Below are 20,848 nucleotides of genomic sequence, written 5' to 3' on the forward strand. Positions count from 1 at the left end.
CCTGCTGTCCCGGCCGGTGACACAGTTCTTCAGCCTCTTAAATCCCGCACAGCACCTGGACGCATTGCTTTAGGATTGCTTTAAGGGCTGCAGCAGCACCCACCACCACCCATGGTTGCTCCCCTCTTCAAGGCTCTGGTGGGCTTTCTCCATCTGCTGCACTAGAGAACCTAAGAGGGTTCTTCTGGCAGAACTAAAGAAGGTCTGTCAGTCAGCTATTCCCTGGTAAACTGTTCTTTCTATGGTTTTTGCCGTGTTCTATTTCTCCTCCCTCTCTTCCTTTATCCCCTCCCTCCACTGCTGCGGTGCTGAGAGAGAGAGAGAGAGAGAGAGAGAGAGAGAGGGGGGGGGGGGGGGGGGGGGGGGGGGATCCACCAATCACAGACAGACTGGACGGTAGCGTCTTCATCCCATGGCCACGAGGAGCGATCGCGCGTGATTGGCTTCGGTGTCGGATACCCTGACAACGATCACAGCGCTGGGATGAAAATGTAATACATTTTTAGTTTGTCTTCATGTTTTACCAAAAAATAGAAATAATAATAAAAAAGTCTATACAGAACATTCTGAATATTATTAATCATACACCAGCCTCTGTCGCAGAAATGACACAAAATAAAAACATAGGTCTATGTTTAATCAATTCGATTTCTAACACGAGCAATAACATTCACTTATTAATGATAATATTCCATCGCACGAGACTCGCTTCTTGTCAAAAAAAGAACAGATCTTTTTGATAAAAGCGGTCAAAAAGTGGAAAGCCCGGTTACCGTTTACTGTTTGTTGCGCAGATCCGGTTTAGAGCCCCGCCTACCCGTATCCGGTAATCTCCACATACACATACATGGAAACACACAGAGGTTCCGTTATTGGCCCTGGACCGGATATGTGAAGCGCAAAATCAAATTGATCCCTGTTTAACCACGGCACTGCGGAGTTGCTTTCAACCTTTTTCATATAAGGATCATTATTTATTCATTTGAGCCGCGGACCACCATTTGGTGAGATTTAGCCTCTCAGACAAAACACTTTGAATATGTTATCGTTGGTATTGATTGATGTATTAGGACTAGAGAGATGACAGGCAAAAAACGTTGATCAAAATAAAAAATATTCATTGTCTATAAATCTAATTGTGTAGATGTAATAATAATGTAATTATTGAGTGCATAAAATGTTACACTCTCAAGAGTTACAGTTACTGATCTATATAATAAGGGTATTTGATTACCAACTCTCCATCATATAGCTGGGGGGAGTCTGGGGACCACCTGGAATATCCCTTCAGTTCAAGGACCACCTGGTGGACCCCGGACCACTGGTTGAAAGCCACCGTGGACCCCGGCCGGCATGATGAATAGTAAATGAATGAAAACCACGTGGTCTGATGGAGACGCTGCAGATTCTTTTGTTCCAAATCAATCAAATAACGAGGAAGAACGACAGAGCTCGAGCTGCTGCTGAATCAGGAAACCAGATGATTTATTCTGTCATCTCGGAAGAATTCTGCTAAAAAACACAGCACGATAGACGCCCGTTGTTCGAAGCCGCGTGCAGCCTGCCGTCCTATCGCGTTGATCTACGACGATCTGGTAAATAGTTTGTGTTTTAAAAAGTTTGTTTTATTAAACATCGCGATATGTATATGATGCATCCAGACAGTGCTCATGTTGTGGCTTTTGTTTAAGACCGGCGACGGCGAGGGACGTGAATAATAACGCGTTAATAAGTGTGTCAATGAACGCTGCTTTTGCCACGTTGTGTACTTATAGGTGTAACTAAAACCGTCCGTGTAAAATATTCCAACTTCTCCGTCCACTGTTTGTTTACGGCAGTTTTTGTTGAGCTGGTAAAGAAGTGCTAGCACGTCGGCTAGCCCCGGTTAGCCGTTGTGAACAAAGAGAGCTAGGTGAGTTAGCTTCATGATGCTAATTCACCAGGCTCCTTCATGTTGGTTATTGTTGTTAAACTTTGACTTATTGTAAATGAAATTGGGACTGAACATCCATAGAATAATAACAATGCACTGGTAGTTTGCAGGAATGACAAACTACTACAGGAGGTTACATAACAGATGGCTCAGAAGCTGTCCACTTTAAGGAACACGTATAGGTTTGCAGGTGTCACATTTATTAATTCATAAAGGTTAACTTAAACTGACTCGGTCAGGGAGATGCAGACCATCTATGCCAGTGGCTTTCAACCTTTCTTTTTCATATCAAGGTCCATTATTTATTCTACATTTGAGCCACGGACCACCATTTGATATGATTTAGCCTCTCAAACCTAACCCAAAACTTAGATAAGATTTTGTCCACAATTCCATTCTGTCTTGATGTTGGTACCATATAATAGGAGAGATACAATAGGAGTTTACTTCTTGTAAATTAAGTAATACAGATGTTTAAGAATAATTGAACTCTTGACAGTGTAAATTACTCAAGAGTTAAATATCTTAGGGTCCATTTGGTTACCAACTCCATCATTTAGCTGGGGACCCCCTGGAACCTCCTCAAGGACCACTGGTGGTCCTCGGACCACTGGTTGAAAACCACCACTGATCTAAAGAAAGCTCCTGAAAGCAATGGCTTCTGTGTTCCTGCGGAACGGATAATACTCTTTTCAGTTTGACCACTGCTACATGACCAGTGACTACTATTCAACTTGTTTTGATCGATCAGTAGTGGATATTGATACTGCTATATAGTACAATTATAGCCTAACACACATGAAGGATTCCCTCGTAGAAATGTACATGCTATTTTTTGCCACAGACATGCAAAATGAGTACACTAACGCATAAAGAGCTTGCCCTAAATGACAGGTGGACTCCTATTGGTGTCAGTTAATCAGTGTCATACTGTACATATTCAGAAGAAAACTTGGAGACTGACATTCAGTAATTTGGTCTTATGATAAAAATTAGAACATTATAATGACGTGTAAAAATGAAATCTAGAATTTGCCACAGACGAGACCAAGTCTTACCACGTTAAAGTCTGTGTACTGCCTTATTTTCTACTTTTGCCTTGAATGTGATTTAACGTGTCGTGCCCCCTTAAAAATCCTCTTGTCTTGCAGCATCTTAGCCTGTGAGTGAACGATGCCCCGCAAGAAGGTGACAGATCATGACGCTGACTATGGGAAGAAGAAGAAGAGGGCAAGTGGCAAGCGGAAAGAGAGAGACTTCAGCAGCGACGACGAGTTTGACGATTTTGAGCAGGAGAACAACAAGAAACCTGGGAGGCCTGCAGCCAAGTCTGGTTTCCAGCCTGTCACCGTGGCGGACGATGTGAAGGAAAAGATAGTGAGTTCAGATTTTGCACACACACCTCATTTTACATCTGTTGTTACTGTTAAACGCTTGTAATACCCGTTAAGCATCCGGTCATTCCCAAGGAATTATTGTCATCTAAGACATCTGTTTTATATTTGTAAATATGATTGATTGCATTATGGATCATCTTTGAAGGACTGAAAACAAAATGAGTAATTCCGAAGAATTCTGAGAATGTGGTGATGCTTCAGTTCAGACAAGGGCATGGCTGTTCACTGACTTTATGCTATCGCTTCTGCAGAAACTGGAGTGTCCCAAAGTGAAGGGTCAGTTGGTCATCTTTGGAGCGACGAACTGGGATCTAATTGGAAGGAAAGAGGTACCTAAACAGCAAGGTAGGAGGATACAGCCAGTTGTTCCTTTTACCACACCGGGGTGGATCTACAAGCTCACCATGCTTTGCAATTTTATGTTGACCTATTAAAACGAAAATGCAATAACACACAGCCTTTATGCCATAAGTCATGGACTGGTCTGTCATTTCTTATTATTCACACAGACTATTGTTATTTGGCTGACATTTAACAGTTGGACAGTGACTTATTGGCTGTACCTCGCTCCCATTGTTGAACTTGGTTGTTAAGGATGATTTATACTTAACCCTTCACCATGCGGAACCGAGAACCAAGCATAAATCAGGCATTCGTGCGTAGATGACCTGATGGACATGACAGTGTGGGTCTGTCTGCACTAGTCAAGACAGAATCAATGAATGATTGGTTGAAAAGCGCCAGCGCATCTGCCTATAATAGGGGAACATTGATGTTTCTCAATCCATGCCTGGGTTCTGCTCTACACCCCAAGAACAAAGCCCATGTCAGAATGTATTGCTTGTCTTTAATTCACCAGTTTGGTCTTAAAGCCAATTTGAACTTTGATTGAACCTGGGGTTGTATAGTTGCGTGAGTATTATGCAAGACCAAATATTGTAAATTCATACCGGTAATCAGTTTCTCCTATAGTTTATTTAGGGTCTGACGCAAAATCCCACAAAAGGCTATACCAGCCACTTTATTCATTAACTCTTTCCATAAAAACTAAACAAAACCAAAAGAAATTATTTGAAGTTATGTTATCACCCATATAAAAAATAAAACAGGACATATGCCAGCAGCAGTTTGTTTTAAACCAGACAGATTTCACTAACACCCTTGTTGTGGTTATTGTCTTTCATCCCATAATGTCTATTCATATGTATGCATAACAATAGCCCCCCCTCTACCACCCCTGATTCATGTCTGGGGTATGGTATAGATAGCCCTGCCTCCAAGGCGCCTTGTCTTTTCTACATTGGCACACAGTAAGAAGCCTGCATTGTAGAGACTGGGGGGGTGGGGTATTGCTAAGTGCAGCTGCGTTGTATGGACAAAGACATCTCTATTTATAGCACCACTGTGATTCTCCATTCAATTCACAGGGCAACAAAAATGCATGCAAAATCCATTTGACATATTTTAGTATCGACATCAGGTAGTTAAAATCCAAGAAAGTTCAGCTAGCGTTGTCCGTGCTGTGTCATGTTTAAGGCTTATTTATGTATAAATAAAATGGTAAGTGAAAAGATGTTAGTTTTCTTTTGCCAAGCATAAAGTTTTAAAACTATCGGCATTCAAGGTACATTGTTTTTGTAAATTAATATGATCACACAGATCAAAAGCATGGCTCTTCGTGTTGACATGACTGGCATGTGTATTTTTGCTTGTAGTGGCATACCGGAATCTGGGCGTGAGCTTGTGGGGCCCCCACCGCTACGCCAGTCTGAACGATGTCCAGGTCAGCTGCGTGGTTTCTGGTCCCTGTGCTGCCCACAGCCTCCTCATCACCACAGAGCGCAAGCTGTATAGCTGGGGTAAGCTCACACGCAGCATCTCCAATCTCCTCTTCACCTTTATGAATGACATGAACCCACTGACTCTACACATGTACCTAATTTCATGTGTTTGAATCTGGAGAGGCATGATGTGTCCATATTGACATTTGGATTCCTGTGGCCACCCTGTAGGTCGTAATGAGAAGGGCCAACTCGGACACGGTGACACAAAGCGCGTTGATGTCCCTAAGCTTATCGAAGCCCTGGCAGACGAGGTGATTGTTGGAGGAGCCTGCGGCCGTAACCACACCCTGGCACTCGCAGGTAAGGCTCACCCTGATCAGGGTTGTAAGTGCTTCATTTGGACTGTTTTGGTCTTGAACACAAAATTCCTGAAAGACCATTGACCATTTTTGACAAATAGTGGGAGAAATATGTAACAAAAAAATGCAAATGTGTTCACTTCCGGCAGAAAGCTGGACATTTGCACCTAGGGGTATTTTTGTGCGCTGAATTCAAACATTGACGGTAAACACCTTTTTCACATATTTCTCCCACTAAAACGTGTTAAAAATGTTAAACATATTTGACATCCCTGCTGACAAGTGCACTTAACTTAAAGCGATTCCTTGATGTTTCATCTGCCATCCCTCTGCCCTTGGAGAATATGGGTCTGGCCCGCTCAATTGTGAATCCATTTCCACCAGGGCCCAGCATTGGTCTGGTCTAACCAATTGTGTCCAGAGCCATATTTTTAACCCACCCCTTGGAAATTAAAATTCTGCTCGCGAGTCCAGAAGACTAATATCCGATACGCAGTGAGGAATTAGTATGAGCAACGCCAGGCTAGAATCTCACATCTCTATTTGAAGGTGAAGGTGAAGATTGTAATCTTAAAAGGCAAACATTTGTTGGAGGGGAGCTTGAAAATGATCAACTTGACAATCTTGACATGGTCTCTGGTCTTTCCCAGAGGATGGCACTGTCCACGCATTTGGAGAGAACAAATTGGGCCAGCTCGGCCTGGGTAACCAGACATCCGCCGTCTTAAGTCCATCTCGGGTAAGCTGTCAAGAAGGGATAGAAATCAATATTTTCCCATCCTGTTTGACTGTGTGTACATATCCATGCCTTGTAGCAGTTGGGCTTCCCACTGTTTAAGGGTGACTAATATCTTGAATTGTACTGCTACTTTGGTATGAAAGAATACACAGGTGACACTTAGATTCTGACCTCTACTGTTATAAATGTAAACCTATCGTTTCTAATCATGTTGCCGCGCTGCCTCCTTCTAGATCTCGTACAACGGCCAACCTCTGGTCAAGGTAGCGTGCGGCGCGGAGTTCAGCATGGTGGTCGACTGCAAAGGGAATATCTACTCATTCGGTTGCCCTGAATATGGCCAGCTAGGTAAGCTCATAACCAGCCAACCATATTTGTACTGCATCTGTGCAGTAAAAGATTATATTCACACAACAAAACTCGAACCAATGACAAACCTCCTTTGCCCGTTTAAATGCAGGACACAACTCTGATGGGAAGTTTATCGCACATGCTCACAAGATTGAGTTTGACTGTGAGGTCATCCCTCGGCGCGTGGTGATCTTCATCGACAAGGCCAAGGACGGCCAGATCACGCCAGTGACCAACGTGGTGGTCCGAGACGTAGTATGTGGGTGCAACCACTCGGTGAGAAAACGGGCTGTTGTCCCATTAAGATTCATAAATGAATATCATGATCAAAAAGCCATCACCAATGGGAGTATTGATAAAGTGTGTGTTCACAGCTGGTTCTGGACTCTCAGAAGCGTGTGTTCAGCTGGGGGTTCGGGGGCTATGGGCGCCTGGGTCACGCTGAGCAGAAGGATGAGATGGTGCCCCGGTTGATTAAGCTGTTTGACATCCCCGGACGCGGCGCCTCCCAGATCTTTGCCGGCTACACCTGTTCCTTCTCTGTCAACGAGATGGGTAAGCACTAAGCGGCGTGCCAGCCTCAGCGAATCTGAGGGAGGATAATGACATCCAAAATGTTAATTGTGGATTCATAATGCACATAATTAGTCACATTTTCGCACGGTCAAGGGCATTTTAATTGGTTAGGTCGTTTAAAAAAAGTGATAAAATAAATTACCGTACCTCAAGGTTCGAGACGTTCAGATGAGCACAATTCGCAGTTCACGGCCTCACGGGAGGGAAGCTGAGCGCTGGGGAGGGTGGTCGCTGTTGCTGTTCTAGTGACGCCATTTTAATAGATTGAATACTTAACAAGATTGAAAAGAGTAAGACGTATGATTAAAAGAGCAATGCTAAAAAGATAAGTTTTAACACACAAAGCCTCAGGGGTGATTTCCATTGTACCGTTCTACAGGTTGGTCAGGGTGCCTGTTGAGTGGGATGTGGAACTAGGAGGAATAGCGTGTTCTCCGCATGCATTACATCCTTCCGGTGAAACTCCTTACTCTCGGGCAGGGGTGAGATGCCATGGGCTTGCGTGGGCTCGGCGAGCCCACACTTATTTTGCTGCACGCACGCGCGCCTCATATGCACACTAATTAACAATAAAAACAGCGTGCGCGCATGACGTCATGAATTTATAGGACCCACACTTCTAAAATCCATATCACACCACTGCTCTCGGGTGAAAAGAAGTGGCCTTAATATCACAAGTATCGATGAAGGTTTGTGCTCTCCCTAGGACCAACTGACAGTTGGTCAGAGTTTTTAAGTTACAGGCAGGGTTGTGGTGCTCGCTTCACGCACCACCACGGCGCTCCACCAGTCTTTTGAGCACATGCATGTGTGTGTGCCTGCGAGACTGCATTCCCATACTACTGTCACACTGCTACATCATGTATGATACCTACACCGCTCTAGTAGTAGCATAGCATGCAGATTAGTAATTGGCCAGCTGTAATGCGAGAATGTTAAACACCAACTTGGGACAATACTATCTAGCATTCGGGTTTTAAGCTCTACAGTGAGCCCTTGCCGCAGTGCATCTACGTAGGTGGTGCGATTCTTGCCTTTTCTGGCTTTGCCCTGGTTGGCTCCCTAGTGTCCATCCATTTGCTTGTCACTAATTCTGTGTGCCTGACACAGTGCCCTGCCACTGCCAGCCTCATCCTTCAATGACTTGATTGAAATGAACCATGTATCCTGGCTGGCTGCCCATGTCATAATGTTGCACATAACATAAATGAATGGATCATAGTGATATGCTAATTTCTAATCTTTACATTCACCCATGTCTTTGGTCTGCAGGAGGGCTGTTTTTCTGGGGGGTAACAAACCCTTCCAGAGAATCTACAATGTACCCCAAAGCTGTGCAGGACTTGTGTGGCTGGAAAGTCCGCAACCTGGCGTGTGGGTGAGTGTTAACTTTGTATTTGTTCAATCATTTCCTAATGTCTTATTGCAAGTATGGGGGCGGTGTTTATCAATCACTGCCCATTTAAGTGTGTTCAACAATAGAGCTGTCAGATACTCAACCTGGACTAATCGTTGACTGTGGGGGAAACAAAATGTCCAATCGATTGTAAGAAGAAAATACATCTAAGTAGTAGGCATGCTGAAAGTGAAAGCCTGCTGCAGTGTATGGCCTTCTTGACAATAATCTGGCATCAAACGCCCTCTTGTGGATGTAATGGTACAATATATAATTGAAAATATATAACTTTAGACCAAATTTTAATTTCTGAGCCCATTGCACCATTTTGCATACAGTGTTGTAGTTTTTTACCAGGATATCTGATATTTACCCCTCCCTAGTCACGCCACCCAGATCCCTACTCCACACACGACACTACACTACATGCTGGAGGAGGGTCACTACCCAATCCTAGTCCTAGTGGGAGCAGTGTATTAGCATTTTGGTGAAGAGGGCAACGGAGAGGTCTTCATTAACCATATGAAACCCTAGTGTCCCTTTTTTGGGGCAGACATGTAGCAAAAATGGCATAATGTCGAGGTGACTTGACTATTTTCAGCAAATGATATTTGATGTTGACGGAAATGTATAATATTTGATGTGAATTGAAGTACATAACTGAAGTCTTTTGAACACTTGTTTTTCTTTAAACAGGAAAAGCAGTATCCTTATAGCTGCAGATGAGAGCACCATAAGCTGGGGCCCCTCTCCTACGTTTGGTGAGCTGGTAAGTTAAGTTCTGTGTAGCTATGCCTTTAAGTTTCTTCCTGGTTCTAGAAGAACTAATTATTCTAATGACTGCATTGTTCTGTCATTCTAAGGGCTCATCACAGCTTTGGAAATGGATGAATAAAAATTGCCTCAGTTGCTTGAATTGTTATTTTAGTGACCTGTATTGTGTTTTCACTACTGTATTTGTCTTCTGTCATACAGGGCTATGGAGACGGCAAGCCCAAATCATCTACCACTGCTCAGGAGGTGAAGTCCTTGGAAGGAATCTATGCTGAGCAGGTAAAACATAATCAAATTCTGATGTTGTTCTTGAATAAGAGTTTTATTTGAGACGATGGCACATTTGCTGCCCCAACCCTGTGGAATGCACTCTCCAAAACTCTGAGATGCCCCCACCATCCAAACCTTCTAAACCCAGCTTAAAAGGTGCTCATTTTGATTATCTGGCTCTTTGGTGCAGGACAAGAGTCAGAAGAAAATGAGCATAATATGCTGCCTGAAATGTCATAAATAATAGAAATCTAGTTAAAAGGGTATCAGCAGATGTTGCCAGTGAAGATGATGATACAACGGTACATCCTGTGGAAACACTATGTGGCCCGTATTTATGTTGTGTGTTTACGGTTGCAGGTGGCGATGGGATACTCTCACTCCCTGGTCATTGCCAGGCAGGAGAGCGAGGAAGACCAGGACAGACTGAAGAAGCTGCCAGAGTACGTCCCCCGTACGCTGTAATCGGCCTATGTTGCCAAAACACCCTCTCACATTTTCACTTCAGGAGTGGCCTTGGCGATGCTCGTCAAGAGAGGCATCCACTGCCCTCTCTTTGAGTCACTGTTAAAAATAAAATGTCAACGATCGTGCACTTGGGGAATGGTCAAGTCTTAAGGAGGAGGCTGGCTTGTCTCTCCGAGGGTTTAGCCGCCTGGCTATCAACAACGGTCATCCGGACATCTTCAATCTCAGCTATAGACAAAAACAAAACAAAATTTATCCGAAGCACTATTTGCTCTCCAGAGCAGTGCTTCCCAAATACCTCTGCATTTTTAGTCGGTAGATGCATCCATTCCCATCCGCAGTCCTTATGCCTTCTTTATAGCAGGCCTTCAAGCTCACAACGGATCGCGTATGCAACGTGTTGAGACCTTGTTGGTCGGCCAATTTGGTTGTGTGGCACTTTTGTGCTGCCAAAAAACGAATTGGGCTTCGTACTTTTCCTTTCATCACCATTATTTTGACCAATCGCCTTCCCTTTCACATTAACGGGTGCTACATCAGGTCCCTCGACCTTTTTTCCAGTGGGGGATCTTTTCAAAGACCAACACTCCATATCTGTGCCTTTTTATACAAAAGCGTGTTTACAGGATATGGAATTACAATTTGATTTTCGACGTTCCCAAAGACCAGTTGTACGACTGTGTTCCCATGGCAGTATTAACCAACTACATGTGCTGCTGCCAAGAAAATACAATCAGGACAGGGGGACGTAATCTCCACTTATTGATATCTGTTACATTCCTTTTGTTCAACTCGTTTGATTAAATGTTCGCATCGAAAGATGCACACCTCAGTCCTTCCAAGGCCATAGTTTCTGCCTAGGGTTTTTATTTTTACCATTTCCCTGACTTTTGAGCGCTATAATTGTTAACAGCGCTTAAAGCAGTTCCAGCCCCATGTCAGAAAGAAACCTGGCAGAACCAGTAATGCACTCTTGAATATGGTTGAACGTCTAACAAATGCAGGCATGTCCTTGTTTTTAATCACAGCCAAGGCTGTCTTTTCTCAAATTTAGTTTTTCCTGTTGCATTAATTTGTTTATGGTGGTGTATGTTTCTGGGCTACAAAGCTCACAAGTTAAAGTTTGTTTTATTTTTTTTTGTCATTGAAATGGTAATAAAGATTCATGTAAATTGTTGTGACTGATGTTCTTTTTCTTAACTGTACATGTTTAAGAGAAGCATTTTGTCATACCTGTTCTCTTAGGCTTCAAGATCGCAGCAACAGTAAAAATAATTTATCAAATATGATTTCAATTTCTTTACACATGCTGCAGTGATTGGGACATTTTGGTACTGGAACTTATTGGCTTCTCCATGTCAAATAGACAATGTTGATAATGTAGAAACAAAAACATAGGATTAATTCCACACCTGAGCCACCACTGACCCAGATTAAGGGATTGTGTCTAATGCCACATGCAGTTTTGGTAACTGGTCACTCAAAAATGGCTTACTGCCTATACCTACCATTTAGGTATCTGCTGTCCTGAATCTTGTTACAAGGGTCGTTATCTCTTGCAAATGCAGTATTCTTTGCAACCTTGAGGATTACCCATCTATTTAATACAAGTTTCAAAGGCCCACACCCATACACATTAAGAGGTTATAGTAAAATATGCTGCCCCATCTGTGGGAAGAACCATTATCCACTATTAAAGCTCTTGCAAATGCAGTATTCTTTGCAACCTTGAGGATGACCCATCTATTTAATACAGGTTTCAAATGCCCACACCCATACATATTAAGAGGTTATAGTAAATAAACGATGCTGCCCCATCTGTGGGAAGAACCATTATCCACTATTAAAGCTGGAATCCTTAACCTTCATGTCATTTCTGCCACTGATGGGCATCTCCCATCACCTATGTAAGACATGGGAACCAATATGTCCAGAGCCTTGTGGCCCATAGGTCAAGAGCTTTTCTCCTAATTTAATGGAGCGTGAGGCAACTTGATTTAAAAGTACACCTCCAGGACATAACGCTAGTATATCACAGGGACTTACCCCCCTGTCAAACCTTTAATGTTGAGCGCCAAGCAGGGTACCATTTTGTCTTGTATGATTCGGCTGGGGATTAAACCCTGACCTCCCAATCTCAGCTGGACACAAAGTTGGTTGTCTCACTGCCTATGCCAACAGTTTACTATTTACTAGCATCCAGCAATTCAGTGTATTCAAGTGTAAACACGTTTTAAGGCATCAAGATTGTATGAACCTCAGGCAGTACTAGTTGACCTCAGGCAGTACTAGTTGTCAACCAGTAGGTGTCCTACCTGACCACTGAGTCTAGACTTCTGAATAGAAGCAGGGAGACCACCTGAAATAAACCACCACTGCAGTTGCGTTATATTGTATTAACATACTACTCTACCGTAGATTGATTTAAAATACACATTTTTAATCAAATTACAGATAGTAGCTTTGACTTAAAGTAGTTCACCCCAAAAATGACCTTTTCTCTATTGATTAGTTATGCCATGGAGACCTGAGTTCAATAATTGTTTTGTATATGTCGCATTCCAAAGACAAAATTGATTATAGTAAACGTACCCCCATTGATTCTGAATGGGGACCCAAATACGAGGCCCTGGATGGGGACCCAAATGCATTTGGGGTAAGAATCAATGGGGGTAAATTTACTTGACCCTAAATTTACCCCCCATTGATTCTGACCCAAATGCATTTGGGTCCCCATCATTTTGGTGAACTACTCCTTTAAGTCAACATGCAAGTCCAGTCTTGAGGATGTCCATCGTCAATCCTTATTGATGGGTTTAAGCCGCTAACTCACTACATAATGTATTCATCTGTCATATCAAGTACAACCAATGCTTGCAAGCGTTGGATGAGAAAAGCCAAGAATGAAGTGAACTGTTGAAGTACAGAAATATGACTTAACCAGCCCTATTGTATTACAACTAGTGAAAATAAATTATATACACACATATTTGCCTGGAATAACATACCCAAAATGTGGATGTCAAGTTGAAAGCGGTTAATGTGTGAAGATTGAAGATGCCTTTTGAGGAGACAGGTGAACAGTTCTGACCCCAGGTCTGAGTATTTCTTTTTTTTTTTTATCAGATATCTCAGGATTACAATTTTTCCTCCCTTTACCTTTTATGTAATCTCCAGACTATAAAAAAAGCATTCAAGTAATATTGAGTAGGGCTCAATCAAGTTTCAAATTAAACTGATTACCATTTTTTGATGACAAGACTATATTAAAACCAAGAACTAAACATGAGATTTGTCTAGGCTGACCATTTTTATTTTATTTGTGTACATCACAAATCTAACTTTGACTTGTCTTCGACGTATGGCACGTCAACGGTCAATGTTTATCCCGGTCTTAAGACACACTTTTGCATTGAGCTTTCATTTAGTCAAATCAATGCCAGGACTTAAACGTGGCAATCAGAGGTTCCACTTCAAACTGCTTCATGCATTTCATAGACAAATGTGGAAATAAGTTCAGATTGTTGAAAAGTTAAATCACCCAAATAGGATAACATTTATCATAAAGTTAATTACATGTTTTCAGTTATAGAAAGTATCTTGCCATAAACATTGCTATCACAAATTTAAAGAAGCAGTTTGAATAAACAATGCCTTAACAGGGATTTTAAACCACAATGGCGAACCAACCTATCCATGCCGTCTCACCTGGCCTGTGATAAATATGTGGAAGAATGCCAGCAGGTTTCTTATGAATGACAAAGAGGCTGGCGGTCGTACTCAACAATTTATTAACTTTAGAAAAAACAGGATTGCGGTGAGCTTAATCCTCATCCTCCTCTTCTTCCTCATCCTGGTTGATCTGGAAGTATCTTAATTCGTAACTTTCCTTGGTGTTAGCCACCACACGGAGCCAGTCACGGAGGTTGTTTTTCTTCAGGTACTTCTTGGTCAGATATTTCAGGTATCTGCAATCAGAGACAGGAAGGGCATTTAGATTCATTGGGTCTTTCAGTAATGATGAACGAATCATTTCATTAACGATAATGATCCGTTCAAACTATTCGTTAATGTTCACTGTTCATAGCATTTTTCATCATCCCGCGGGAGCGTTTTTATAACGTTACGTGTACAGCCCGCCCTCCCGTCCTGTGTGCCGGGGGCTATTAGGGGGAGGGGACTGGGGGTATCAAAAGCGTGAACGTAACTCTTTAAGGAAATGAAAAATCGTTCATGATTCATTCTTATGAACGACACATCCTAATGACCACTGAGCTACACTCGGCAGGGAGCAGAAGCACCACTGTTTCAACATTACGTTACAAGTGTTGTCCAACACAGTGGTTTCCAGATGATTAGATGAATGTGCAACATTGTTTTCTCACTCAAAAGTAAACAAACAATATGCGTATATAGGGTATCACAAGTACATGTAAAGTTATAATTTAATTCGTTTTTTATACCCAAAATTGTCAAATATTACGTAGGAAAGAGGTTAAACATGATCTACAAGCTCAGTGAGAGGCGTTGTGACTGTGAGCTTGTAGTTCGGCTAATTTCCCAAAATAAACTAAGCACAAAAAGAAAGGAAACATTACTTCGGTCCATTATATCTCCCCTTTAATAATACCAATTTGTACTGTACTCATTTTCATCGTAGATCCGTTACCTTTACAACAAGGTACAGTTTGTAAGCATCTGGCATTCGTGGAATGAGCACCACAGCCAAACGTGTGGGTAGCGCCGACCCAAAACTTGCCAACTTTCGGTCCATTATATCTTCCCTTTAATTATGCCAAATGGTATGGTGTTTGAAATCATTGTTATCGTTGATTTGTCACCTTTACAACGAGGTACAGCTTGTAATCTGGCAGTCGTGGAATTAGCAATACAGCCAAACGTGTTGGTAGCGCCCCTCCAACAATTGTCAAAATGATTGCACTCTCCCACAGTAATAAGGAAAAGAAAAACAACACATACTGTATTGGCCATTTTTACACTTTAAGTTTAAGCTCAGTGTCAGGGAAGCCCACAGTGAGTGTAAATGGGGACTGCCCCATAGGTCGAACTCCCGTTGGGTCGAACAGCGTCGGCAGGTTAGATAATTAATTACCCGTGAGCGTCGGCAGGTTAGATAATCACCCGAGTCACGGTTACTGAGGTTAGGTTTAGGGTTAGGATTAGTTAGGCATAGTTTTACTGAGGTTAGGATTAGGGTTTGGGTTAGAGTTTGGTGGTCGATCCAAAGGGTGTTCGACCTAATGACATGTTACCAGTGTAAATGCCAGCAGAAAAGTATTGCAAGTTATTTTGGCAAACCTTTGGTCGGCGCTACCCACACGTTTGGCTGTGTAGCTCATGCCTTAAATGCCCGATGCTTACACACTGTACCTCGTAAAGGTGACGAATCAACTATAAAAATTATATAAAACAAAACAAATTGGTATTATTAAAGGGGCGATATAATGGACGGAAGTCAAGTTTCCTTTCTTTTTGTGCTTAGTTTACATCTGTGGAACTGAGTCAAACTAAATGTGATGCCTACAATTCCAAGTGCTTGTCAGGTTGGGGGGTCTCCAGTTCAAATGTGATTATTTTGGAGGGGTCGCGGCCTGAAAAGTTTGGGAACACTTGGTCTGGTCTAACAGAGCAAGATGGGAGAACAAAGCTACCATTTAAATGTATTTTATAGCACACAATCACAAGTTGTCTCAAGACACTTTAAATATAGAGCACAAGAGCAGAGACACAACATTTGCTCATTAGCAAACACTTTGCCACAACAGTGGCAAAGAAAGACTACCCTTAAACGGGAAGAAACCTATGCCATATGCATTCAACCTAGTTAATACCAGCTTTCATTCACTGTAATACACACATGCTAGTGTTAAATTAATATCATACTCAAAATGGCCAGTTCAGTGACCCTGTGGTTAGAGCGTCAATCCTGAGACAGGGGGTTCAATCCTCAGCCGAGTAATCATACCAAAGACTATGACAATGGTACCCAATGCCTCCGTGCTCGGAACTCGGCATAGGCTCCATGCACATATTGCCATATTGTTGAGAAATATATGGTGGCATGTTGGCTCACTGGAAACACTGCTACACCATTGGGTCTCAAAGTGTCCTTGAAGGGGTAACGAATGGCCCCTTATGGGTCTGTAACTAACAAATTGAACCAAATGCAGGTTCATTTGGTTCCATTTGTTACACTCTGAGTTAGAACCACTATGCTACACTAAATGGAACAGAGCCTTAATCAAAATCATTGTTAAGGAAGCGGCCCAATTTCTTTCCAATATAGCTGCTGTGCATCAAGCCTATTGAGGGCTGGATCGTTCACAGGAAGTCCCTGTGACAAACTACAGTAGCGTCATGTGCAGGGGGTCTACTTATACATCAAGCTGCCTCACGCTACTGAAACAGTAGACAGCTACTTATTTTAGAGCGGTCCTTCATATTGGTACACTATCAGGATTGGTTCTCAAAGCAGTGGGCATAGGTTTGTTAGCGGAGATTTTCTCAGCTGTTCTAGCCCCTTCTAGGGCTGTAAACGAATTCTTGAGAGACCCTGTGCCCAAGTAGCAGCTGGTCTCGCAAGGTCACAGAGCCATCCGTTTTTAGGTTGCAAACTACAGCTTCAAGTTATTCCCCTCCCTTGCAGTCAGCACGGAAAACAGACAAAGCCTGACTCAGTAGAACTGTACTGAAATCACACATCGCCACTTTATTTGATTTCACTCACTTGTGGAACTCACTCCAAACTCTCAGAGCTGCCCCACCCTCACCACCATGCTTAAAACCACTCAAAACCTACTTATTCAGACTCGCATTCCCTACATAAATCCCAAATCTTTTGTGTGCGCTCCATCTTTTTGTAGTTTTCATGAGAAGAGAGGATAGAGGTAGAGTAAAATCATTTCATATTCCATATCAATATAAAGATTGGTCCGTGTTTATCACAAGTTAAATTAATAGCCTGGACTTTTACAGTATTTTATCCACTATATTGCCTAACCTTATTAAAATGAGGCTGTAGAATATACACATCAAGCAAAAAAAGAGGTGTGCAGTGCACTTCAGTCTTACGTTTTATGCAATATTTTACTGGGCGCACACAAAAGCTAGAGTATAGTGTGTGCCAGCGGCTACGTCATTGTAGTCCTTAGCGGCCATTTCTTGTGACAAAACACAGGTGTTTCAATTGTTTGATTGCATAGAACTAATGCTATAGTCTAATCAGAACACCTGTGTAAGGCTGTGTTGTCACAAGAAATGGCCGCTCTTAGAACTACATTTGGCACACCCTATACGTGAAGTAAGTCTAAGTGAAATTCCCATTTAACAGTTTTTTGGATAAATTACCTTTTGGAGAAGGGAACCTCAGAGGACACTGTAATCTTGCTCTTGCTCCTCTCGATGGACACCACACCGCCACCAAGATTGCCGGCTTTCCCGTTCACCTTGATGCGCTCCTGCAGGAACGTCTCCTGGAAATATTCAACAACACAGGGGTCAACATCAGCTAGCTCACCACTTATACGCCCATGTAAAGCCAACTTTAGACTACAACATACAGGCATAAGCCCGGGATCGTACCCATGACCTTATGGTCAAAAGGCGAGAGCTCTATCGACTGAGCTACCCTCAGTTTTAGAAGACATATCTCTCGTGGGCAGCACCTCCTCACCACTGGTGTACGATCCTTTTCCATTGTTTGTCCCTATCGCTTAGGTAGCTCTCCAAACAGACTACAACAGATTACTACAGACTGGCAGTCAAATGAAGCTGGGAGACCAATCAGTCGGAAGGTGTGGAAAAAGTTACTGAATGCACCCGAGATCCAACACTGACAGACGGTACTATGGAGCTAAAATAGTATATGGCTTGATGTATTTTTCAACAACAAGCCCACTGCTATCTGACAGTCGTAAGCCGAGCTTTCAGGGCTTCCCTAGAACTTCCGACCCAACACAACAGTGTACCCAACCGCCCATTCGACAGCAGAAGTCATCCAGCCTCCCACCTGAAATCCATCATTTCAACATTCAGGAGGAACAGTAAAGAAATGGCAATCCTGCCATGTGGTTCACTGACATGGAAAAAGTTTGAAAACCACTGGCCTAGAACAAACGTCAACAAACAAGACTTACAAAGTTGGCAGCGTCCATGATGCCATCTTCAACAGGATGGGTGCAGTCCAGAGTGAACTTGAGGACCTGCTTCTTCTTCTTACCACCTTTGCTGGTGCTCTGCTTCTTTGGCTAAAACATAGGGGATAGAGGGGATTATTTACAGCAAATGGTACCAAATGGACCCTTATTGATCTGTGTAAGTATTGGTCTGTGATCAGTAATTGTGTGTACAAGGTCCACATTTCGTATCATTTATACACTCAAGAGTTAAAATGTTTAAAACACTATCTGTACAGTTTAGCATTCTAATGACACCTAAATAACATCTGTCAGCTCAGCTGTGTAGTTTGTGCGACCATTCAATTGAGTCTGGCTGTCCACACATAAAATACCAATCACATTGTAACCACATAAACATGTTTATAGCACACAACCTAACATTATAATGGTCCATTTGTCAAATCTGAGTAATAACTTAAAAACACATCTTGGACGCGAGGAAAAAAACACAACGTGGTGTGTTTCACAGGAGGCTAACGTTAGCTTAGCAGGCCTCGGACTGGAAATATGACCAAAATAGAGGCTCGCAGGGCGTCTGGAAACGCAAACCCCCGAGCTTTGCGTTAATACAGGTTTAATGCGACATGTCGATGTGTCTGTGTCGCTTTTAGGCATGAATATGAACTGTTATGAGGTGAACATGCAGACACGCGATCACACTTACGACCGGGGCCATGGCGGCGATGCTAGCAGAAAGGAAGAGCGACGTGTGCGCACGCGCCTCATGTGGCTGTGTGAATCAAACACAGAGTCATCGATTGAGTATTAAACGCATCGGTAATTGATTTACTACAGGGAAGAAAGTGTTTTTATTTTATTTTGACACTTGCTTTGGCAATGTAAACGTATGTTTTCTCATGCCAAGGAACCTGGCTTGAGGGTCCCTGGCTGGAGCCAGAACCACTTGTTTTACAGGTAGGTCCAGCCCAGGGGTGGGATACTTTGATGATGGAGAGGCCCACATATGTATAGGCCTAAATTTGTAAGGCATAGGCCGAAACTTATTTTCTACATATTTTCTACTTTTCTTTTCTTCTTATGTCACACAAAAGTAGTAAAAATCTACTATGTTTACTATTATTTTTAAATGGTTATTTTTGCTATTTTGAATTGGAATCCTTAATGTTTTGCCATTTTTTGGGAATCCTGAAAAGTATAATTTTTCATTTAATTTCAAATGCATATGGTTATACTGTATAATACTTATACATCAAGAAGGCGACCTAATGTGACAGTGACATGCATACAGTGCCGTGTGTGTGTGTGTGTGTGTGTGTGTGTGTGTGTGTGTGTGTGTGTGTGCGTGCGTACTGTCTACCACTATAGGCCTATATTCATTTTTTGAGGAACATTAGGGGTGCTTCTAAAACACTGTTATTATTTCTGCTATGCCAGAAAGCCTTCAACTCCACAGTAGTATCATGTAGGCAGGCATGATACTGGGGGCCATTCATATAGCCTATTGCCATGGCTATGCACATAAATGTTTGGCAAATCAATTAAGCCAGTGGTTTTCAACCATTTTCATATCAAGATCCATTATATGGCATTTCAGCCACGGACCACCTTTTAAATTGATGAGATTTAACCTCTCAGACCCAAAACTATTTTGTTGTCCACAATTCCATGCTGTATTGATATGGTACCATGGGAGAGAACTCTACAGGCAAACGTTGATCAAAATAGCAATTCTTCTACATTCTTTAATTGTGTAGATTCTTCTAAATTAAGTAATGCAGATGTTAACTCTTGAGAGTGTTAAATGAAACCAAATGACCCGTAAGGGTCTTTGAGCGGTGCTAACCGCATCTACACCTGGCTTTGTCTGTATGAACAGTTTACTGTATGTACAGTTTGTCCGGCCAGCAAAGCTGGGCATTGGCCAAGCTTCGCTGTACGTGTAATGAAAAGAACTCATAAAAGGCACCGCTCACTTCAAACTGGGTGTTATTTTTCAATTCTAGCAAACCATTGGTCTGTTAGTTTAACCTCTGGGTAATATGAGACGACACAAGAGACACATGCCAAATTTGAGCCCGCTCGGTCGGACACTTTCTGAGTTATGCCCGGGACAGAGTGACAAACGCACACACTGTCTGGAGGACAGTGTGAAGTTGTCAGCATGTCCCAGCCCCACCCACATGGTATCAGTGGAAAGGATGTCTTCTTCTGTTTACAACTTTTACTGTTTTTGAGCGGTGCGAACCGCTCCTACATTTCACCTTGTGCGTTTTAGTATGGAATGTATTAGTACGGATCTCCATGTATGAAGATCCGTGCTCATACACATAAAGTAACTGACGTCACGGACAGAGCGGCCCATGGAGATACTGTATGCATGTGTGTCGTGCATGCACCGCTCACTTCGCACTGATGCGATTTTTACTGAAATGAGTAAAAATACATTTTTAATTTCCATTCCAGAGGAATGGTTCCCAGGATATTTAAAAAATATTTTCATTTGAGGGTGGAAAAAAAATGTGGAGGTACTTCCTTGACCTACTGGCAGTGTGCATGGTCCGGAAATGGACCTGGCCAGGACACACTGACTCAGTCATCTCCAAATATGGGCAAGGTTTTAGCCCAAGCGACTCTCCAACAGA

At 42.5% G+C, this 20,848-nt stretch overlaps 2 protein-coding genes across 2 annotated transcripts; one reads left to right on the forward strand and one right to left on the reverse strand.

Moving 5' to 3' along the window:
* Window positions 1–1,455: 1,455 nt before the first annotated feature.
* rcc2 (regulator of chromosome condensation 2) lies at window positions 1,456–11,202 on the forward strand. Its single transcript, XM_080733564.1, has 13 exons — window positions 1,456–1,595; window positions 3,085–3,310; window positions 3,582–3,675; window positions 5,046–5,189; window positions 5,343–5,474; window positions 6,124–6,212; window positions 6,446–6,560; window positions 6,673–6,839; window positions 6,938–7,118; window positions 8,412–8,517; window positions 9,232–9,304; window positions 9,511–9,588; window positions 9,940–11,202. Exons 2-13 carry the CDS (start codon window positions 3,107–3,109, stop codon window positions 10,042–10,044), a joined length of 1,488 nt encoding a protein of 495 aa, XP_080589690.1. The 5' UTR covers window positions 1,456–1,595; window positions 3,085–3,106; the 3' UTR covers window positions 10,045–11,202.
* A 2,618-nt stretch (window positions 11,203–13,820) lies between these two features.
* Window positions 13,821–18,954, reverse strand: LOC308291354 (large ribosomal subunit protein eL22). The gene is made up of 4 exons (XM_080733348.1): window positions 18,910–18,954; window positions 18,204–18,314; window positions 17,416–17,540; window positions 13,821–14,015 (listed from the first exon to the last, which is right to left on the reverse strand). Exons 1-4 carry the CDS (start codon window positions 18,919–18,921, stop codon window positions 13,871–13,873), a joined length of 393 nt encoding a protein of 130 aa, XP_080589474.1. The 5' UTR covers window positions 18,922–18,954; the 3' UTR covers window positions 13,821–13,870.
* Between the last annotated feature and the right edge of the window lie 1,894 nt (window positions 18,955–20,848).

Source organism: Nannobrachium achirus (genome assembly GCF_963921795.1).
Source record: "Nannobrachium achirus genome assembly, chromosome: 9".
NCBI classification, from domain to species: domain Eukaryota; kingdom Metazoa; phylum Chordata; class Actinopteri; order Myctophiformes; family Myctophidae; genus Nannobrachium; species Nannobrachium achirus.